The following is a 22399-nucleotide window of genomic DNA, read 5'->3' as shown; positions in this document are numbered from 1 at the left end:
CAGGAGCAATTAGTTTGCAAATTGCCCATTTGCACATCCGCGCATGAATTAGTTACATTGCTCCCACAGGATTTATTATTCTTATCATTGCTGTTAAGGAAGGCCCATGAATAAAAAAAGGTAATTTGGATGAGCGCCTTTCTCCCTACCGGCGCGAAGTTGGAGCCTCTTTCTTGGTGTGGACAGGCAGAGGGTGGAGTCCCTTAGCAGAAAAAGACTGATTCTGTGGGATATTGCTCTTTGTGTTTCTAATTCTCTAGGTTGATGCTAAGTTTTTGCTCATTTTGTAGCTTTTTTTTTGTGAAAGAAAACACATGACAGCTGTAAGCTTGTCCTGGCATTCCTGGTGCACCTGCTCTGTGCTTGGAGATGTGGCCCCAGTCCTGTAACTGAACTGCTCCTTCATTTCTGGAGAAATCCCATGGTGGGATTTTAGCAGCCAAAGAAACACCAGAGTTACCTATATACTCTAACTGATTTAGTGGCATTACTTTTATTCTGGTCTGAATTTGCTGGAGCTGGTGGAGAGTGACACTGGAAGGAAAGGAATCTAACTGAATGGACAGTCCTCAGTGTTTACACCACATTTAGTTCTCCAATTCAAAAAACCAAACTGCAGATCACTGCAACCTAATCAGCAGAAGGACAGTATAGGGGAGGGGTGACTCTATGTGTCGTACATGGGCATTTTGGTCAGACACTCCAGTTAATCTGTGCCTGCTGAAGAGGTTGTGCTCTCACCAGCTTTGTTCATTTGTGCAGGTGTCTTCGGGTTCTGCTGCCTGCTTTGAATATGCTGATGTTTCTTCACCATCCTCTCACTGTCCTGAGCTGGGTTTTAGCTCAGCTGCTCACCTTGCAGTATTGCTGCTCACCTTGCAGGCCCTAATACAAGTATTCAGGTGCTGCTATATGATCACCTTTTGGACCACTGCATTCCTGCCAGATGTCCTGAGCCTTGGTAGTCCAGTGGCTACTGCCAAGGCTGAGAAAAGTTACAGAGAAGTAAGTTGTGGTCAGGTGATGTGAAAGTCCTGCATGGACATCTGCTTTTCTTCTGGGAAATCTCAGAAGCTGATGTGGTAGACTTCAAGTTGCCAGAGGCCACATAATAGCAGCACCCCCAAAAAATGAAAATAATAAAAGGAAATCCATCTCTGCCTCATATCTATATGTGGTAGGTTCTGAAAATGTCTTTTCTGAGGGTGAATAGTGTCACTCTACCCCATGTGCACATGACATTATGTATTAACAGTCAAGTTCATAGTTGGCACAGTTAAGAACAGGACATTTTTTTTTTCTGCTGTAAATAAAATTGGGGAATTCATGGTGAAAAGTATGCCCCTTCTTTTTTTACCTAAATTCATCTTGCTTCTGGGAGGCAATGTTTGCCAACCAAGGCATTCTATTCTACATTTTCTTATCTATTTTAGGTACCATCCCAAAGGACTGTCTCCAGTTACCATCTTTTCCATGGAGAGATATATTTGTTTTTTGGAAGCAAAAATCTATTTCTGCAAGTGGTTCAATTTGCTGGTACATCTGACCTATGCTATTTAGTGTTGATTTATCACCTTTGCAAATGTGGCGGAAATCAGTAACATTTAATATTTCTTTGCAGCTCAGTGGTTGACCAAACTTCTCTGGGTTGAGAAAAGGCTGATGCTGATTTGAGGATTTAGCAGTCAAATAGATTGAAAACTTGCCAATATGGGAACAGCCAATTTTGTATTACACTCAGTTCTATTTAAATCAGAATGAAATAAAATTCCTTTGAGAAGCTGTAGTAGTATTTTATCAGCATGTTTGCAGTCTTTGAGCCCATTTATAATCTCACGGAAAAGGGTCATTTGTCTGTTCTGAAACCATAAAAAGCAGGACTTCCTGATGCTGTGTTAGATCTCCAAAATTCTTTACACATTGAGTTACCTACTTTTCCTCCTTGTAAAGGTAAGCAGCAGGTAGTCAACCTGCAGCTTTCTCTAAAATATGTGACCACTTCTTCTTTCCTTGTTTGAAACTGCAGTTTATTGGCTTAAAGAAAATTGTTCTGAACTGTGAATGGCAGTTCAACAGTCAGCATCTTGTAGAAAGGCCAGCTAACAAACAGAAGATAAGTTTGCTGCTGATAAAAGTAGGAACTTCCTTCTTACTTTCTTTGATTCTATTAGTCACAGTCTATTTCAGTGCTGCCTTTTTATTTCAGTGCCTCTCCTTGCCAATTCTTCCATCCTAGTCGGTACCCATAGGTGTGATGATTTCCCTGGAGCTGCTGCAGTATAAAGCAGTTGTGCCTGTGATCCTAAGTCTCACCCTCTGATGGTCCTGAGATTTGAGGAGCTCAGGTTATGCATGGGGTAAAAAAGGATCAGGATGCAGCTTTCCTGCTACAGGCCACTGCTCTTTGATCATAACTGTGGTCCAAATGCTTTGGGGAATGGATGACTGCTGCATTTTATTAAAGACATGCAACTGAAATAATAATCGGATAAAAGGATCATTTATTGTCAAATGATTATGGAGCTGCATTATGTGATTTCATATCTTTTCCTACAAAATCTCTGCATTTCAAACCAGCTTGTGGTTTTACTCTGTGCCATTAACACTTTGGTATTACACAGGAGTATATTTCACATGGCAGTTCAGTGGGATATGGATTATTTTATCAGGAAATAAATAAAATTTTCTCAAGTTGGCCTTGGCTCTGCTGGTGGTAATCATGAAATTGTTTGTCCTTAAGCTATGGCAGAGGATTGGATTCTTAAAAACTGGATAGAGAAAAATGCTTTTAGAGTGATTTCTTTACAATAAAAACATGATAGTCTTAAAGCTAACTGATAATCTTTGTGAGTCCATTCCATGTGAAGCAGGAGAGCAAACAGATTCCCAGCTGATGTAATTCAACATAGTCCCATTTGCTGAGAAAGCTGGGTCAGTCCACAGCAGCTGAGGATCCAGCCCTGTGACTAAAAGAATCCTCATCTTGCTGGAAAAACAAGGGAAAAGACTGTAACAGGATTTTGTGAGGACAAAAATTATTACAGAGCAAATAAGATGGGCTGGGGACCAAACAAGGGTGATGGTTTCATTTATCATTTCTCAAGACTTTTTTTTTTCTTTAACTGGAATATGCACCAATAGGGACAAGTTGTCTCGTGGAGCCACTGAGGGCTGTTAACCTCTTTTAGTACTGTTTAGTGTCTACCGCTGTAGTGGAGTTAGGCTCATGAATGGTACACCTTTAATAACAAAACTCCTGAGTTAATCTCCTCTAGAGGTCTGCGTGACACTACTAGCTGTAATCTAACCCTTCCAGGTTATTGTCGATGCACTTATGGGCATAAAACCTTCTTTGGGAGAATTAGGTATTTTCTCATTATGCGTGCCAGTAGCTTTTCACTGAATATCACTCCATTTCCATGAAAATCTGAGTTACTCTGGCAAGTTGCAGTTTACCTATTCTATAAAAAAGGATCTTCAGAATTTTCTACTGATCTGTCCTTTACCTACCTCTACATTAGTCAGGTGAGATACTCTCAGATGGACTGCTGGAAAGTGAAAGCAGTTTGTTTTCAGAACAGGCAGATGCAGGATGTGAGTGGGGAAGGAAACGCTGCAAGCAGATGAGTCCCTGCTGTATATGGAGTCATTTCAGGACAACAGCCTGGTGGTTGAAGCATCCATCCATTTCTGTTCCTTCCTCTGCCTGCAGGACCTCGTTGCCATGTGTCCTGGGAAAATGTGCAGCTGCTTGGGCTTACCACTGACCAGCTGCTCAAAAGGTGTTTAACGTTTCCAGGGCTGCATGTAGACACCAAAAGTCTGAGCCCCAGGCAGCCATGGACTATATTGGATCTCAGCTCCTGTGGGGAAAGTAATGCTTAATTTCCCTGCCCTTGTACATCCAGGTTTAGCAAACTCTCCAAGAAAGGGACCTTCTCTTGCTTTGCTTGTCATGTTAATAATAAACAAGCACAGCACAGAGACTGGAGTAAGCACAGCAAGGGGAGCTGCGATTGCATCACTGTGTCACCCCTCTTTGTGCCACAGATGTTTCACTAACCTTGTCCTCACCTGGGATGTCCAGGAATGCACAGCAGCAGGGCTGTACCAGGGGTGAATATCCAGGTGCCTGCCCTCTGCCTTGGGAGTCAGGAGATGACCAGTGCCAGCTCTCACATGCCTTGCAAGGTGGAGCAGGGAAATCAGGTCACAGCAGAGAGGGGTTGCAGTTTTGTCATCTGCAGAAGAGTTTGTGGGAGTTTGACGTGCTGGGTCAGTGGCAGGTGTCCAAGGCACTGGGAATATTGGAGAGTCTTGTCCCTACTGGGTTATGAAAGGCAAGGAGAACTTTGCTGGCAGATGACGTCTCCAGTCAGGTATCTCCTGCACCCAGCTACAGCTGCAAACCAGTGTTGGTCTTGTGCTGCCCAGACTTTGTATTGCTGACATGTTTGTGTGTATAGAAACCTTTGTGGAGACTATTGCTGAGATGTGATCATGTGCCAAACTCTGCAACATAGAAATGAAACAAGCTGATGCATTCCCATTTCCCACCATGGCTTGAGCACGGGAGAGAAGCAAGGTGGGAGATGTTGTAGTGTTTAGTACTGTGGCTGTATTGCAAATAAACCCTCTCTGTTCCAATGCACAGGAACCCAGGACAGACCTGGAAGGGGTCTCCATGTCTTCCATGTCCTAGAGACCTGGTTGTCTGGGAGATCACTGAGAGCTCATGGATAAACTGGAAATTAAATTGAAGCCTCTCAGGTGCTCGAGACAAGTCATCTCCACCTTCTCTTTCTAATTAGCTCATCTCAAGTCCTGTGTGCCATTCAGCTTAGGGGGCTGCCCAATACTGGAGAAATCCCAGACTGATCTGTGTTAGTTTTGCCAGCTACTTTTGTTTTGCTTTAAATTCATTGCTTTTTCTTTTCAGAGACTTGTTCAGTGGGGCTTGGCTTGAAGAGGGGGTGAAATGCCATCACACATTCTGTACCTTATGAGAGGAAGTGTAATTGAGCCACCTACCTCTTAAACAGACTGCCCACCTTTGAATAATCAGGGAAAGCCACCACAAGGGTTAAACACTTTATTTAGATGGCTTTGTTTGTTACGTGTGTGCTTTGCTTGTTCTGAGAATTAACAGAAGATAAGCTAAAAGTTCATTTATAAGAGTATTAAAGGATAATTATGATGGAGTAAATGCAGCAGGTCAAAAGGCATTATGATGAACAGAATCATAATATAGGGCTTGGGAAAAATAAGCTAAAATGTACAATGCCTAACATCACTCACTGAATGCCACAAAAAGTGTTCCTCCTCGCAGTTTCCCTCTGCTTCTTCATTTCCACTCTAAATTAAAGTACCTCCATCAGCACTCTGCTGTTTGAGCATGAATATGTCATGATAATCAATTGCAGTAACTTAAATTAAACTTTTGGGCAGGCATAAATATGTGACCTTTTAATATCAACGAAATGATAAAAAAGATTTGGTAGGAAATCTGTTTCAATCAGATTAGAGGAGAAGTGGGTAAAGCTGATTACAAGCCCACTAAACACAGTATTTGGGCAGTATTTGTTCAGAAACAATAGCGTTAATTCTACTTTAACAAGTATTATCTGAAAAATCAATAATTAATGGTAACCCATTATCAACTTGTAATTTAGCACAGAGATTAAGTCAGGGGAGAAGTGAAAGCGAGTGGGCAACCTGCTTTTACTTGACCTGTCAGGCTGATGGATTAACAAGTGACAGCAGGGTTTAATATTTTTGTAAAGGAGAGGTGGTAGAAATAAGTCAATTTGGGCCTCTTGCTGTTTGGCATCACCTTGCCCTCCTGCCTCCTCAAGCTTTGCAGAAGAACTTCCTTCTGCAGCCAGGTCACTGCAGCCAGAGGGATGACATCTTCAGTGGCACTTAGTCCTTGGACAAAGTGGGGGAACACCATCCCCAAATCCACGGAATGCAAGGAGACAGGTGAACAGAGGAGGGGGGAAGGTTCTGTTTGTAGGTGGTGTGAGTATGTGTAGCAGCATCACCTTGGCTGGGCTTCCTACAGGGGCATCCCCCTCTTCGACATCTTCATGCAACTCCCAGTTTGCCAAAGTGCTCCCTACCATGCTTCCTTCCTTGACTGACAGGACTTGTAGCAACATGTGGGAATGCATGTGAGCAGCCAGATTTTCCTCTGCCAGCTCCTCCCTTGCCCTCACCACATCAGCTCTGTTTGGGGAAACAACCTTATTTGTCATCTGTGCGGTGCTGGGACTTAAATGCCACCTGTGTGTGTGTGGGTTGGAAGCGGTGTGCACAACTTGTCTCTGCATCTGGTCATTGCAACAGATGCCAAACAGATGATGGTTTTGTGAAGACAGCATTCTTCCAGAGGATACAGATGTCCTCATCAAGGATCTGTGTGTGTGCATGTGTGCATGATTCTCTCAGGGTGTCTCTGTGTGTTTGCTGAGGCCAGAGCATGCTTTTAGAAGAGGAACATCACTAAATTTCAGGTGGACAGCAGTGAGCCAATACTTCTGCCTCACTGCTGGTCTGCCCATCTTCTTTTTCTGGGCAGAGGCTCTTTCTTCCCAGAGCTGAGTTACCTGTTGCTGTTGAGGCAGGACGGGAACAGAAGGACTCCAGTTAGAAGGCTAGATGAATAGAACTCAACTGATTTATTTCAAATACATCACTCTTTTTATAGAGAACATCGAGAAGACTAATTTCGTTGGTCTTAAAGTAAAAACATCTGACACCATTGGTACGCTCTGAATGACTCACAGTGGCAGAACATACCCATAAACTATGTGAACAAGAGAGATAGAGAATTATTTACATTCCTTTGCAATTCTTTCCCAGGCCCTAGCCTGGCAGAAACCTCTCTTTTCTCTCTGACTGAACTGAGAATACCCATAGTTGCCTACCTGGTTTTGGGCAGAGTGGGATGCAGTCTGTAGGCTATACTGGTTTATGAGAGTAAGTGGGTAAAAGGAGGTGGGTTGAGGACAATGGAAAGCAAGAAAGTCAGTTCTAGGGGCTTGTGGAGGCCCTGCTGCAGCTGGACATGGCTCTGCAGCCACCTGCTCTCTGCCTTGCTCAAAGGACACTGGTCACAGACAACAAGCAGTGGTCTTTGTATAAAAGAGAGGCAAGTGTGCAGGAATATATCACCTCTTTTAATGGAGTTAGAGCTGGAAAAAGCAACCACTTGGGCTGGTCTCATATTTCACACTGAACTTGCCCTCACTGTTGATGTGGGTGAGGAACACCATGGCAAGATGAGAAGCCCAAGAGTTGCACTTGTCTCTCCATTTCCACTGGCTGTATCCTCTGTTTCTGAGCTGCCCTGACAGGGAACTGGAAGGTTGATGTCCCAACTCTGGCTGGACACAGTTGGCTCTGGGGCACAGCGTGTAGCAGGGTGGTGGTGGGGGTTTCATGACAGTCAGCAGGGCGGGATGCTCTCAGCAAAGGGAACAGATTGAAGGCAGATTGTGTGGGTGAAGTAGCACCGTGCTACACAGATAGGGAGTGGCTTCAGAAATGGCATTTAATCATTCAACATTAACACAAGACATCTGTCACCACCCTTGGCAGTGATGGTGCTACACAGCAAAACAATATGTTCTGGTGCTCCTAATCACAGGAAAAACACTACTTTTTTGCAGAGAGTTCTTTTAGTGCCCAGCACAAATCCTTCTATTTTATTATAGCAATCCCAGCCAAATCCTCCAATAAATGGAGTTTTTATTAATGTGCAGCTGTTGAATGAGAAAAAAAAAAACAAAATTCAGAAATAAAAATGAATCCCTGAATAATCAGGCTGATCCCATGCAGTAAGAAGAAACAGGCCAACCACATACTTACAGCTTTTTTGTATTATTTAAAAATATGGTCAGGGCTTTTCTTTCCTGCTATATTTTTTTTTAACACAGACCTGATTAAATTTTGCTCAGGAAGATCCAAGCCACTTCTGTGAGGTGGAAATGCAGCAAGGAGTTGGAGGATCTAGGATGAGGTTACATTCTGTATGTGTTCCTCATATTTGCCTGCTGCCACAGTCAGGAATTTGCTTAGGCCAGGGAAGAGAGTGACAGTGGCATGGTGCCCAGGGCAGCTGGGGTTTGGCTTTGCAATGAGGGATGTGCTTGCAAAAGAAAACAGAAAAAAGTGTCAAAAAAAGCAGGGTTGAAAAAGGTAAGCAACATAAGTCCTCTGACCATGGCTGCTCTCAGCAGAGGATGTTGTGGTTTGCTTTAACTAGCTGCAGTTTGGTGCTCTTTGCCTTGACTTTGAGCTTGCCAGGTGAAATGCCAATCAAAAGTGCTATTTTGCAGCTAAAAATGAAGCAGGAGTGATCCCATGGTGATGTGGTGGGTGAGGCAGGTGCTAAGTTGGGGGAAAGAGCAATGCCCACCCTGCATTTAGCTCCAGGTCTTTTCCCTGTGCACATGTCCTGCCCTGCCGAAGCATCTGCAAGCTCTGTGTGATGGGTGGAAAGGTCTGCCAGGAACAGAATAAATCTCCTTCCTTTATGATCACTCTTGCTGCTGGGAGATCTGGTCCAACCCTGCTCCACCCACGGCCCAGCCATGAGACTGCACGCGTGATGGAAGCTGGGCTAAAGCATGTCCCAGGCTCCAGTCCAGCTGGCAATACAGCAACCATCCAGGGCTGTTCCCTGATGGCTCTGTCCCAAAGGAGAGTGCTGAGTGAGCAGAGATGGAGGAGAATTCCTGGAGCTGCCATTGGATGTGTGCAGGTGTATCCAGGTGGCTGAGACCCATGGGGGCTCATCTAGAGTTCAACCTCCAGCAGGAGGGCAAAGCCAGCCTGGGAAGCACCCCCAGAGCCAACAGGGCTTTCATGCTACCCGAGCTACCCCAAGGTCAGCTGTGGCCATTTGGACAGTGCCTGTCACCAGAGCCAGACCCCGATCACCCAGGGGTGCAGCCTGGCTAGTATGAGACAGGAGGGAATGTCCTGAGCAGATAGCACCCTGCCTACAAAATGGCACGACCATCTCTGCTATTCATTCTGATTAAATTTGAGCCAAAGTAAAGCCCTAATTCTTCTGATTAAAGCTTAGAAGTTAAGCTCTTCGGACAGGATGTGTGCCTTGCCCTGTGCTCTCCTAAACCACTTTGTCCATTCCATGACAAGATGCTAATAACACACTCCTATATGTTTCTTCTCAGACACTCATGATGCCCAGTCCAGAGTGTGTATGATAAGCCTGGGACAGCCCATCACTTCTGTCTGAGTAGTGGTATTTATATGAGCTCACCTGGCTATTTTGGAAGCAGGCAAGTAGAAGGAACTGCTCCAAGCAAAACAGAGGTCCATGTCTGCCAGGGTTCATCCTTTATGGATTAGGTTTTTCCTAGAGGAATTGCCCTGGGAGAGATGCCCCAGGTGAGTCATGTGTTGGGATGTTACAGAAATGCTCTAAAGTGTTACTTCAGGTGCTCTACAAGTGTGGGATCAACCTGCTGTCACTGCCCTGCAGGGAGTAGTTAAAAGGCAACTAGCATGGGGAGTTAGGGTGTCAGGGACAGGAGTGGATTTGCCACTGTCTTAGCCTCCATTAATAGGTAGCTTACCCAGGGTAGCTCTGTTATGAAGCTTTACTTGAGTGCTTTGTACCCTGCTTGTCTGCTCTGCAGGGCTTTCTGAGGATGTGGGATAGGGCTGTGGATGAGGCTCACCTGCATCACACTTGTCTTTAAGGAGAAGTTCCTGGCACCTGCTGGGAAGTGTGCCCTGGGCAAGACCTGGGCTGCTGTGGTTTCAGCAGGGTCTGGGGACACATCCTAAGGGACTCGTCCTCCACAGACTTTCAGCTTCGTGCAGAGAATCTAGGAAACTTGTGTCTCGAACATCTGGCATGGGGAAGCTCTCCCATCATTTCCTCCTCAGCACCACAGCCAGAGGCACAGCCTGGTATTGTTTGTCACAGATCAATGCATTTACCCATGTGGAAAAATGTCATTACCACCAGGGCTCGGCTTTTCTTTCCCCTTGAACCGCCCCTGCTGTGCTGGTGAGGGGCTGGCTAATTGCCTCTTTTCTCAGGTTGCCCCTGGGGATGGCTGTCCCACAGCCTGCCACACAGCTCAGCTGCACTCTCAGGTCTTCCCCCAGCCAAAAGGGCTGCTTTGCCAAACAAATGAACACTCAGCCACTGTGCAGGACCATGGGGCTCTTTGTTACATCTCCTCCTGTGAGCTAAAGAAACGAAGGGGGAGTCACTTAAAAAGAGAGGGAAGGATGGATGATGGGCTCCCAGCAAGGAGTGGAGATGCAGGTAACCTGATTGTCTGTGCATCCTGCTGGGATGGCCCCCAAAATGGGACTAGAGGCACAGATTTCCTGCCCTGGGAAGACAAGAGCAGAGGAAAGGGTAGTGCCCATGGTTTCTGCTGTCACTGCTGTGTTCACTTCTCAGGAGTCTGAGGAGTGCCTTGGCTGGGAGCTCTGCAAGAGCTGCAAAGGAGACTGAGCTGGGGGATGTTGAAGGAAACTGGTGGCCAGGCATCTTTTCCCTGTAGAAACTGGAAACTTTCAGGTATCAAACAACAGGAACTAAGAACAATTTCACTGCAATTCACTGCAATTTCCAAATAGGAAGAAAATCCATTTGTTTTACTTTCAAAATCCATTGTAACCTCAAGCCAAAAGGGAATACTGCAGACGATAATCCCACAAAGGAGAGGTTTATTTCTTCCTCTTATTACTTTTCTTCCTCCTCTTTTTTCCCAGAGTGTGACAATACCAATAAGTCCTGTTTAAGATGATTAAATAATTATTCATTGTCAGCAACATTCAACCTGTTCATTTTGTACAGTATGTTCCCTTTTGGCATCAAGGCCCACCTTGACTATGTTAAAGGAATCCTGTCAAAGCAAAACTCAGGAGCTGGCAAGTCCTCTGTATTAAAATATGTCCTTTACTGTAGAAAAAAGATTAGTCCCACAAGAAAATTTTACAAGTTTTACAACTCAGTGCTGCCAGCGTAAGAGAATAGAGGAGAAGATGGTGTAGGAGTGACATTGGTGAGAGCAAGGCTGAGCTCTAAAGGGAGAATCAGGAAGGGGAAGTCGCCACGTGTTGAAAGATGCCCTTTCTGCATACCAAAAGAAAAGTGCAGAATGCAGTGTCAGAGCACAGAAAAGACGTCCGTGGGTGCGTGGGAGGAAAGCTGGGCAGAAGCAGTTTTCCTGCAGGGTCAAGTAAAATGAGTGCAGTGAATTACAGGAATGCTATTCCTCACAACAAATAATGTCATTGCCTACAAAGATGAGAGAGGCAAACACGTGTGCCTTCACTCTTCTGGGAAGGAGGATCCATGCACATGAAGATATTTTTGTTATTTTTCTCTTATTTCTATAGGTCCTTTAGATTATCTGTTTGGGACAACATAGCTTGTTTCATTTGCTTGTGTAATGTCTGATGGGATTTGTGAGACTGCCACATCAGTCTTCAGCTAAAAGACCCCAGTGTAGGTCTCTTAGGAATCCAGTTGTTAATGGGGGAGAGGGACGACACTGTGAAACTCATTAATGATTTACCTGGTCTGAAAAGAAATGGTTTGTGTTGGGAAGCCATGCTTCAAAACTCCTCTGCTCAGCTGCAGAGTGGAGATAGCTGGGAAAGCCCAGGTGCCATTTGTCACAGCAAGCTCAGGCCAGTGCTGAGAAGGGGAACTGGACCTCTTTGCACATCCGAGGCCTCTGAATTCACCTGCAAGGAGAGGTGCCTCATTTCAGCACCTGTTCGCACTCAGGAGAGCCCCTCTAGAAAGCCGTATTATGGGTAAGAGTGAGAGTAGTTGCCTGTGTGCTGGTGTCCCCTGCTTTAATTAGGTTAGTTTCTTTCATGGCAAGTGCTGTCATACCAAGCTGAAAAATCAATACCATATGGCACAGCACTCAGATAGCAAACTTGGAGATTAATTAAAGGAGAAGTGCTTCTGTTAGGTCTCAGAGCACAGCGCCTGTGATTAGGCATGGCTGAACTGGTTTGGAAATTCAAAGGCTGAGCTGGACACTCTGCCACTCTGGGGTCAGAATAAACTGTGATCTCCCTTTCTTTACTTGCTGAAATCACTGGTTAGCATGTTTTCCTGGATTTTCCCGTGTCTTGCTTCCAGGCCAGAGGAGGGAGGTGTGAAGGGAAGCATTGTTCTGGAAGGCTTCTTCTTGGTGAGGTGCTGAGTATGAACATGGAGAAGGTGCTGCCTGGGGGCTCACTTTACTCCTGGGCTGGGAGCAGGGAAAGCCATGGGAAGCAGAGAGGAGAGGAGAGGAGAGGAGAGGAGAGGAGAGGAGAGGAGAGGAGAGGAGAGGAGAGGAGAGGAGAGGAGAGGAGAGGAGAGGAGAGGAGAGGAGAGGAGAGGAGAGGAGAGGAGAGGAGAGGAGAGGAGAGGAGAGGAGAGGAGAGGAGAGGAGAGGAGAGGAGAGGAGAGGAGAGGAGAGGAGAGGAGAGGAGAGGAGAGGAGAGGAGAGGAGAGGAGAGGAGAGGAGAGGAGAGGAGAGGAGAGGAGAGGAGAGGAGAGGAGAGGAGAGGAGAGGAGAGGAGAGGAGAGGAGAGGAGAGGAGAGGAGAGGAGAGGAGAGGAGAGGAGAGGAGAGGAGAGGAGAGGAGAGGAATCTGACTCCACTGCTTGGGAAGTTTCATTTCCAGGGCACAGACCAGAGTGGTACAGTGTCTAGCCCTCTTTTGGGAGTTGCTGATTTAATGAATATGGCAGCTATTGTGTGTGTTTGGGACCCTCACAGCCGTTTTTCTTCTGCCGATATTTTCTTTTCGGCTTTAATGAGTGCTTCTCTAATTGACTTGATGATTTCTGTTTAATTAGCACATTTTGGAGAAATGATCAAAAAATAATAAGATAAAGTAATCAGACAAGCATAGTGCAAAGGAATAATAGCTCCTTTGTGGGGCTAATTGGAGTGGACAGTCCATCGGCTAGTTTGGGGCTCCTCACAGTTGGATATTCCCAGTCTAGTTGTGCCTTGTGCCCAGAGCTTCCAAACACCCACATAGACCCAGCTTAGGTAGTCATTTCAATTAGCTTTAATGAGCTGTGAATGAACACCAAGGAGAACCGAGTCTGGGCCTGACCTGTTTTGCCATTGCTCAGATTTTGCTTAAGGCTGTGGCAGCAGAGTTCACCCAGAACCTGCATCAGGTGCCAGGCCCTGGTTAGCACCAGGCAGAGCATCTCCAGGGACGGATGTGTCCCAGCTCATGCATCCTGTATAGGAGAGGGGGTTGTCCACGGGGATGTCAAATGGGCAGATAAACGGTACTAGAAAGCAACAAGTTCGGCAGAAGCAAGAAGGAGGGGAAGCAAAAAGCAGCAGCTGAAGGAGCAACCAGAAATCAGAGCTACCGCTGTTGTTCCTACTCCATCTGGGTTTCTTCCTGAACACTCTGTCCCTCTTGTTCCCATACACACACCTCTGGAACAAACACCAGACTCCTTCCTAGGAGCAGGAAGAGTGCTTTCCATGGGCTACATCACCTATAGCTCCTTGGAGATACACAGGGTGAGCTCTGCTTGCTCACCCACTGCCAGCCACACAGTTGATGCTGTAGGTGTAGCACCTTGATGGCCATTTGTTTGCCCTGTGTTGGCTAGGAATTAATTAGGAGATGGGCTCCAGGCTGCTGTGACAGCTGTCTGCGTGCGGCACTTCCCAGCAGTTTGATTAAATCTGTGACACTCCAGATGTGAGCACCCTGTGCAGCGGCACATGATTTGCTCTTAAACTCCACTTAAACCGTGACTGCTCTTCTGGTTTTAATCAAAGGCAAATGCCTTAAGACAGAAATCTGTGCAGAGGAATTAGTAGGGATGTCTCTGGGGCATTTGCTTGAGTGGGACAAGGAAAGGGACCCCCCCTCCCGTGCCAAATTAGAGCTGACAACACTTGCAGTAAACTGGGCTGGCGATGTTACAGCACTGAGCAGGTGGTGCATGGCCAGCTGTGGCTGCGCTCACCCTGCAAACCCTCTGCTTCACCAACATCCTGTCGAGCTCCAAAGGAAGCACTTCCCACAGCCTGACAGTGCAGGGAGCACAGGTTCCCTGATTAATTTAACCTGTTCATGTCGCCTGCCTCTGCAAATCCATCACCCTGAAATGGTCGGTACTTGGCCACTACATATACCTGTTCCTAACTGGCCAGGAGTGCACACACAATCCACCACTGAGCCCTGCTGCAGCCTGAGGAAAGTCTCATTGCCTGCATTTCAAGGAAGAGGCATGTCTGTAACTTATTCGAGGTGGGGATTTAGCCTTGTAAAACACAGATGGGACTGCCTGCAAACCTACCTCTTTGCTGCCTTCTCCCCTAGGCTGTTTCTTGGTTCCATTTCACCCACGTGTCAGAGACAATGCTTTCACAATAGCCATCACTTCCCCATATTCCCAGAAGGATGTGGAGGAGGCAAAAGAAAAGCCTTTTTCTTCCGTCCATGCATATTGAAGTTCCCACCCTTGCCAAATTTCTTGTGTTGTCATCAGCTGGCTGCTCACCCTGCTGCACTCTGGGTCATCCTGCACCTTTGCAAGGCCCACCATGGCCACCAACAGGCTGGCTGAGCTTGCCCTACACAGCAGGCGTCCAAGGGCTGTGGTGCCAGCACCATCCCTGGGGAGCAGGCTCCAACCTGCTCCCGTGCTGGTGTGCCAGGAGCTGATGCAGGTGCGGGGTGTGGAGCTGGGGAGAACCACTGGGCTGTGACTGCTGGTGCAGGTACCGTGGATGGGTGTGCAGTAAGAGCTGGGCTTTTGGAGATGGGTTCTCTATCCAGCCTGGGGCACAGGAGCCTTTTCCACCCTGAGCTGCCTGAAACTGTCAGATGGTCCTTTATTATTGACCTGATTCATATCTAAACCAGGGAGGTGAAAGCTGTCTTATCCCATTACTAATCCCCTAAACCAGGCCCTTCAATACCTTCTCCTTGCTGCCCCCTCCTCATTGCTACAACAGGTGGTTGCAGGCTGAGTGCACATCCTTCTGGGGCTTTCCCTGAGCCCATGGTGAAGACAGGGACTCCAAAACCCACCAAATGCTGTCTCTGGAGTTATCATCAGCCAAGGGGGTCTACCAAAATGTTGCGTGTGTCTGTAATCCCCTAAGGACTTGTAAGGCTTGTTTCTGGGCTCTGAGTGGGACAGATCCAGGCATCCATCCCATCCTGTGTGCCCTACATCCTATAGGTCATGGCAGGTGTCTGACATGGTGGTGGAGCAGCCATGGGAGGAAGGGACAATGTGGGGACTGTCCCACCTTGCTGTGTGCCTAGTCCTGCAAAGTGCAGCAGGGATGGGGGTGCTCCAGCATCAGCTGCAGGCAGCACTCACCCCCTGGGACAAGGGACTGCACTGAGGCCGGGGTCCTGTGGCCTGGGGCTGCTGCGGTAGAGCCCCATGGAGATTCTGGCTGCTGGGGCACCTTGAGGCTGCTGGGCCGGCTGGCACAGGCACCCTGCCCATGGAGAGGGGGGGCAAACCCCAGGGAAATTAGAGCAAGGGGCGATGTTTGATGTTCTGCTCTTTAAGCGATTAATAATCTTTCGGCGTCGGAGAATCAGCTGAAAATCTTCCTTAGAAAATAATGAGCAGAGAAACATTTACTGATTAGTCTAATCCCAGCTAATCCTATCTGATGAGCATATATCAAGATATCCTTTAACTGATTTATTGTCCAAAGGACCGGTGGAGGTGCCCATCTTCACCATGGCTGGGGGATCTGGGGGTGCAGCAGGAGTATCCCCACCCCACATCCCACTGTCCTGTCCCGGGAGCAGGTGTGTCCCCATCCCCCAGGGCATGGCCTTGGTCACCCTCGCCCTGCGCAGCAGCGCCATATCCAGGCCACCTTGCCAGCATGGGGAGATTTAATCGCTATTTCCATTTCTGCATCTATCGGCTTTCTCTTGGGTTTGAGCTTTTATGTTTCATAAACTGATTAGGAGCAATTATACGTGCTTTATCCCCAAACTTTCCAAATGCCTAGGCCATATGCATATTTAAGGCTTCATCATCTCTCCCAACAGCTCAGCCTCAATGTAAACTGCTGAAATCAAGCTGATTCTGGGACAACATCAAAAATTAGGGTTTTAACCACTAATATCTGCTCGAACAGGAAATTTGTTGTGGGTGGTGGCCGGATTATGACTTCTAATTACTGTGGCAGATCCTCCCTGCCTAGCAGTGAAAGTCTCCTATTCCAGCAAAACTGCAGCAAAACCATTCTGGAGAAGGAAGATGCCCAAGGGGATCCTGGTGTGCTCAGTGTCGGTGCAGGGGGCAATCCTGGCTGGGGTGCCCCAAGCATCCCTTCATCCTGAGAACATGAGTACCCCAAATTGGTGGTTTGGGAAGTGTGACCACACTCCCACACCTCTCATTCCCCTCACACCTATTTGCCTTTCTTGGTGAGAAGCACGATGGTCCAGAGGGTCCCCCCCGCCAGCCCCCAGTGCCGGCCACGGCAATTATCCTAAATGAAAGTTATTGTTCTGCTAATCCTGGGAACAGCTTGCGATGGGAGATTTGGGTCTTTCTTTAATAATGCAAAGTTAATGCGGAGTCCCCTTGTAATTATCTTTATCAGAAGGACCCTCGGTTAATCTGACCGTCCAATGAAGGCCTGGATCAGGCGGCCCGTGTAAGCCGGTTGTAAATCATTTCCATCAACAGATGAAGGGAAGAGGGAAAAAAATTGCAGCCCAGGTGCAAGAATCTGGGAGCAAAAGGGAGCGTAGAGGCCAGGCACCTCAAAGTGACCCTAGCCCTGGGGACAAGACACCTGGGGTCAGGGAGGTTCCTGCCCAACAGCCCCTGCCTGTTCTTATCCCTGTCTCTAGGGTGCTGAGCCCAGTGGGATGTCCCATCTGGGATGTGGGGCTGAAGGGTCTTGGGCTGGAATGGGGGTGCTGGGGAGTGCACTGCCAGGCAATGGAAGAGAGGATATGGAGACATAGGGACACAGCAGGGGGTTCCTGGGAGGAAACCCGGAGAGGGAGCCCAAGGGGATGTGAGGGGGATTTATGGGGCATGGGGGGGAACAGGTTGACCGGGCCGGGGCGGGACAGGTACTGAGAGGGGGTCCTGGAGAGGGTTTGAGCGAAACCGCAGGGGACCCGGCGGGGGGTGATGAGGACCGAGGGGCGGGGACCGAGGGGGACGGAGGGAGGGACGGCGAGAGGGGGCGCCGGGGGCAGGGCGGTGGCCTGGGAGGGCCGGGGGAGGGGCGCGGGACCCGCGCGGGCGGGAGGGGGGACAGAGGCTGCTAATCCGGGGATTGGGAGCGCCCCCCCGCCGGCCTGGAGTGTGATTGGAGCCGAGACCGGCGGCGGGACGATAAAAAGGGCGGCGGGCGGTGGTGGCCGGGCCAGGCGGCGGCGGCGGCGATGCCGGGCCGGGCGGAGCCGTCGGGGGGACGCGCGGCGGCGGGGCCGGTGGCGGTGCCCGTACCGGTGACACCCGGCGCGGCGGCGCGGCCGGGAGGCGCGGGGCTGCGGGCTAAGGGCTTCGCCATCACCGACCTGCTGGGGCTGGAAGCCGAGCTGCAGCCGCCCCCCGGGCCCCCCCCGGCCGCCACTGCCGGTGGCTACGAGGGCGGCGGGGCGCTGGGGCTGGGGCTGGGGCTGCTGTGCAGCCTGGGGGCCCCGGGCGCCCCGTGCCTGCTGCCCGCCCCGCTGCCGCTCCTGCCCGCCCGCGGCCCCCGCCCGCCTCCCGGGCCACCTCCCGCCGCCCGCCGCCACAAGGAGAACATCTCCGGTGAGCGGGGTCGGGGTCGAGGGTGGCCGCTCAGGCGCGCAAGGGGACCCCCGTCCGGAGCCACTGCCGGGGCTGCCTCGCACCTGCGGCCGCGGCCGGCATCCTCCCGGCGGTGCGCGATCGGCTCCCGTGCCGCCCGTCCCGCCGGGATGCCGCTCCTCTGGCCCTCCGGCAAGTGTGGGCTCCCACTCCCTGCCCCGGGATGGCATCACCGGAGCGGCACCGAGGGCTCAGCTGTGGGAGGGGACCCCTCCGTGCCCCGCGCCTGCTCCCCGCGGGCGGCTGGAACCGTGTTTGGGGAGCTGCGCTCGGTTGCCCCGCTCTCGACGGGAACGTGACTCTTCCCCTCCCGCATGCTGCTGCCAGATGAAGACAGCCTGTCCGGGGACGCCAGCGACCTGAAGATGACTACCTCCCAGATCAAGAGGAAGAAACGCCGGCACAGGTAGCGCCCGGGAGCCAGGCTGTCCCCGTTCTCACCTCCTCGCTGCTGCCACCATCCTCTCGCTGTTCCTCCGATCCCCAGGCTGGGGCGGTCAATATCCCCAAGGGGGATAAAGGGAGGAAAAGGAGGAAAGAGGAGGGCTGCAGCTGGGGTGGGGGGAGGATTTTCCGGAGGAAAACCTCAGCGTGGGGGGGGCTGCCAGCCTCGCTGTTTGCCCAAGGGTCCGGACAGTGTGACAGGATGCTCTGTCCTCTCGGCAGGACTGTATTCACAGCTCACCAGCTGGAGGAGCTGGAGAAGGCTTTCAATGAAGCACACTACCCCGACGTCTATGCCCGGGAGATGCTGGCTGTGAAGACGGAACTGCCGGAGGACAGAATACAGGTAGGTGGCTGCAGCGGTCCTCTCTCTTCCGAGGAGTCTGTGGGCCGCCAGCATCTGGCTGTCTCCTCTGCTCTGTGACAGCGGGTGCAGATGGTGGGAATGTGGTGGCACTGAAACACTGCAGGGCGCCTGGGGGGAGGCTCAGCTTCTGCCTGCTGGCATGGAACAGCCTCCAAATGGACATGCAGAACAAGGGGACTGAACTGGCCCCAGCAGTCGCTTATTACTGGCAACTTGGCTCTGTTCTCCCATTCAGGCAGGAGCTGGGAGCAATTTGGAGCTGCTGGGCCAAACTGTCACACATGAGCTTGCTCACTAGCTTGCCCCTTTGAGGAACACGTGGCATTTTAGGGCCTGATCCTGCTCCCCTATGGAACAGCTCAGAGGCTTAAGAATGAGGTGGTGGTCTGGGCAGCAGCCTGCTTATATCTACTCCCTTGAACCTTCAAACAGAGGAGTGGGGTGGGAAGAGGGACCTGAGCACCTTCTGTCATCATTGGTCACTGCATTATGGAGCCCTTTTTCTGGACAGGTTGGTGATTTGTGGATCAGGCAGGGAGGCCCTGTGGGCTGGCGGAGCAGCGTAGGGTGACTTTGGCTGGGATCACCCTCCTGTGTCACGATCAGCCTCATGTTAACGTGTGCTCCCTCTCCCCCTTCCTCCCCTCTCTGACACCCACGTGTGTGTCCTCCCTCACACCCCTCCCCACACGCCGCCCCGGCTGCCGTCCTGGTGCCACCTGCGTGTCCACACCCTGTGTCTGCACCACCCAACCCCTCCGCTCACCCCACGGCTGACTTTTGGCTCTGGGTGGTCATTCCCCCATTCCCAATGGGCCCTGCACACCCGGTCACGGGGCTGTCTCCTCCCCAACCCCACCCCTCCGTGCTCTCCTGGCTGTTACCCCTGAAGGTTTGGTTTCAGAACCGAAGAGCCAAGTGGCGGAAGCGGGAGAAGTGCTGGGGCCGGAGCAGCGTGATGGCTGAGTACGGCCTCTATGGGGCCATGGTGAGGCATTCCATCCCCCTGCCCGAGTCCATCATCAACTCTGCCAAGAGTGGCCTGGTGGGATCCTGCGCCCCATGGCTGCTGGGTGAGTGGGAACTTGGGGTGCTGCTGGGGGGATCAGGGCTCAGCTTCTTCTTTCATATGGCTGCCCTTGCCTTTTTCCAGAAATGAATGGGGCCTCCCTGGCCCTGAGCTGTATACAGACTGCCAAGTACCCTTGGTTTTCCACTTCCTCCTTGCAAAGAACTGCTAGGAAAAGAAAAACCTTTTACTGCTGTGTCAGACAGGTGCCCGCACCTGGGTGGGTATCACTCTGCAGTGCTAGCAGGCAGCATGGGAGTTGCAAGGCATCTAAGAAGTCACTACCACCCGCCCTTAAACTGAAGATATCTCAGAGCTACCTCAGAGCTACCCTCTGCTCATACAAACTCAAAATCCAGATTGGAATGGGTCATTACAGCACACCTCTCCCTGTAAGCCTTCCCTGCTACAGGGAAGGTACAGACTAATTTTTCCACAAGCCATCTCCCCAGGTGGCAGAGAGCAGGTGGCAGGGCTCTGGGATGGGAAAGGCTAGTAGTTAGAGAGAGCTTTCCTTGGGATGCAGGCAAGAACTGAGGGAAGCAGCAGTAATTCAGGAGGTGATTCTGAGCCGTCCCAAGCAGAAATAAGCAACCTTGGCTTTGCTCTCTCCCCTCTGCAAGGTATGCACAAAAAGTCCATGGAGGTAAGCAGGAAGGCAGAGAGCCAAGAGAAGCTGGCTGATGGCTGGCGAATGGAGCAGGAGGAGGAGGAACTCAAAGGGACACAGGCCAGTTCCCAGAAGGGCTCTGACAAGCTTGGGCCTGCAAAAGACTTGGAGGACACAGCCATCGACCTCTCCAGGACAGCCAAGCACGAGAAGAGGGGTGTGCTGAGGCAGTACATCAACGGGGACACCCCTACAGAGCAGAACGACAGGGACCACTGAGCTTGAGCTGCCCCTGAGGAGGCCAGACCTCACAGCGTCCTGGCGAGACCACAATATTTATTGATATATATTTTTTTCTTAAATAATGGAACTTTTATCTGAATTCAGGGCATTTTAAAACTGGGCACACATATCCCCTCATCCCCTCACTTTCAAGCTGTTCACTTTTCATCAGAGCTAGGGTGGAGGGTGGCAGAGGGGCCAAGAGCAGTGCGAGGGTGGGAGCACATTGTGATCAGCACCAATTGCTGCTGGGGAGGAGCCCCCTTCTCCTCCATGCTGGGACCACTTCCCCAGCTATTCAGAAGCACAAAGACAAGCAACACACTGGGAGTTGCTCCCTCCTCCAACACAAGGTGCAAGGATGGTGCAGGAGTTTACAGGAGTTTACAGACGCCTTCTCCAAGCACCTCCACCCCGGCGCACCGCCTGTGTGTGAGTCCTTCCATGCTGAACACACAAATCTTCCACCTCGAGGAGCAGCAGGGTTTTTAAACATGGTATGGTTCATCCTCAAGCTGGTGTAACCTGACAGAGAGGCAGGTTTATACTCCCTGAGGATCTAGCCTGCCAGTGCAGCCTTATCACTGGATTTACACTGTGTATCTTCCTTAACTCGTATTTGGGAGAAGGGGGTAAGGACGTTTTTGTTTATGCAATGATTTTGTACACTCTTGAATGTCACTTGCCACACTATGCATGATAGAACAGACCTTCTTGAAAAGCAAGCCATAGTACCCTGGAGCAATTAAACAATTTTGTGAAGTGACATAAGATCTTTTGTAATTGTCTGTAAAAAGTGTTAATGTCAGAGCTGTTTCTTGGTCACCCTATATTTATGTCTAAAAGCACTTTAGTAATCTGGATTTTTGAATGTGGCTCTTCCTGTATTGTCCACCATTTATTTATTACACATCCATAAATAAAATTGTGTTGTATCTTTGGATTTCATGCTCTGTATTGCAATTTATACCTTTCTTTGACACATCTCATGGCAGTTGCTGAACCAGCCCATGCACATGCCTTCACAGCTCGCCTGGAACACCTCCAGTTTCATCTACCAGCCAAAAAATAATGGAAAATTATCAAAGGGTTTTATTAAAGTATCAGTAATTCTAGTTTGGAAAGTGTCTTATTGCAGCTCAGGGGGTGTGTGGCCAGGTACTGATGCTGTCACCTGGTCCGGCCTCTGCTGCTGGGCCTGGCTGCTCTCACGGATGCAGTCACAGACTGTGCTGGATAGGGGGAGAGTGTGGGGACAGTTCCTGGGAAGAGCAGAGCAGTAAGTGGCACGTGCAGATTTCCTGCTTTTCCCCTCCTTTGCTTGGCCAGACCCCACCAGGCGGCTTGGGGGAGGGGTAACATATGCATCGCAAATACAAGCTTTGCTGGGGAAAAAAAAAGTTTGCTGGGGGGGCTATGGAGAGCACGGTTCAGGAAAGGACCAGCCAGGGCTTATTGCAGCAGCAATTAGGCTCACTGAGAGCCGAGACTTAGCACATTGGAGGCCTAATCCTGCCTGAGCAGCATCTGCAAACCTTTTATTTGGGCTGTGCCACGCTGGCACTGGATGCTTGCAATCCTTTTTTTTTTCCCCCCTTTGCTCTGCCTGCGTGCAGATGGCCTGGCTCTTTGCCTTGTGCTGGCTGCGGTGCTGTGAGAGCAAGCACGTCACCACCACGAGTGCTACAAGGGGAGACACTGTAGTTCCAGCATGCACAGGGTGCAGACCACTCAAGCTCCTGGTAGTGCCTGGTGGGCTCCCAGCTCTCACCACATGCTGGGA

General features: G+C 50.0%; 1 protein-coding gene across 1 annotated transcript; it reads left to right on the top strand.

Annotated features, from left to right (window-relative positions):
- The first annotated feature begins 17406 nt into the window (after window positions 1-17406).
- On the top strand, window positions 17407-21556 carry VSX1 (visual system homeobox 1). Its single transcript, XM_021534881.3, has 5 exons — window positions 17407-17805; window positions 18172-18250; window positions 18511-18634; window positions 19548-19728; window positions 20348-21556. The coding sequence occupies exons 1-5, from the start codon at window positions 17436-17438 to the stop codon at window positions 20611-20613; spliced, it is 1020 nt and encodes a 339-aa protein (XP_021390556.1). The 5' UTR covers window positions 17407-17435; the 3' UTR covers window positions 20614-21556.
- Window positions 21557-22399: the final 843 nt, after the last annotated feature.

The sequence above is a fragment of the Lonchura striata genome, chromosome 3 (genome assembly GCF_050655825.1).
Source record: "Lonchura striata isolate lonStrDom1 chromosome 3, ASM5065582v1, whole genome shotgun sequence".
Classification (NCBI taxonomy): domain Eukaryota; kingdom Metazoa; phylum Chordata; class Aves; order Passeriformes; family Estrildidae; genus Lonchura; species Lonchura striata.
The sequence above is the reverse complement of the archived record's forward strand: the minus strand, read 5'-3'. Positions and strand labels throughout refer to the sequence as shown.

Coding starts and splice junctions, on each gene's coding strand:
- VSX1 (XM_021534881.3), top strand. CDS start 17,436: ATGCCGGGCCGGGCGGAGCCGTCGGGGGGACGCGCGGCGGCGGGGCCG. Junction 17,806..18,171: donor CCACAAGGAGAACATCTCCG/GTGAGCGGGGTC, acceptor TGCTGCTGCCAG/ATGAAGACAGCCTGTCCGGG. Junction 18,635..19,547: donor TGCCGGAGGACAGAATACAG/GTAGGTGGCTGC, acceptor TTACCCCTGAAG/GTTTGGTTTCAGAACCGAAG.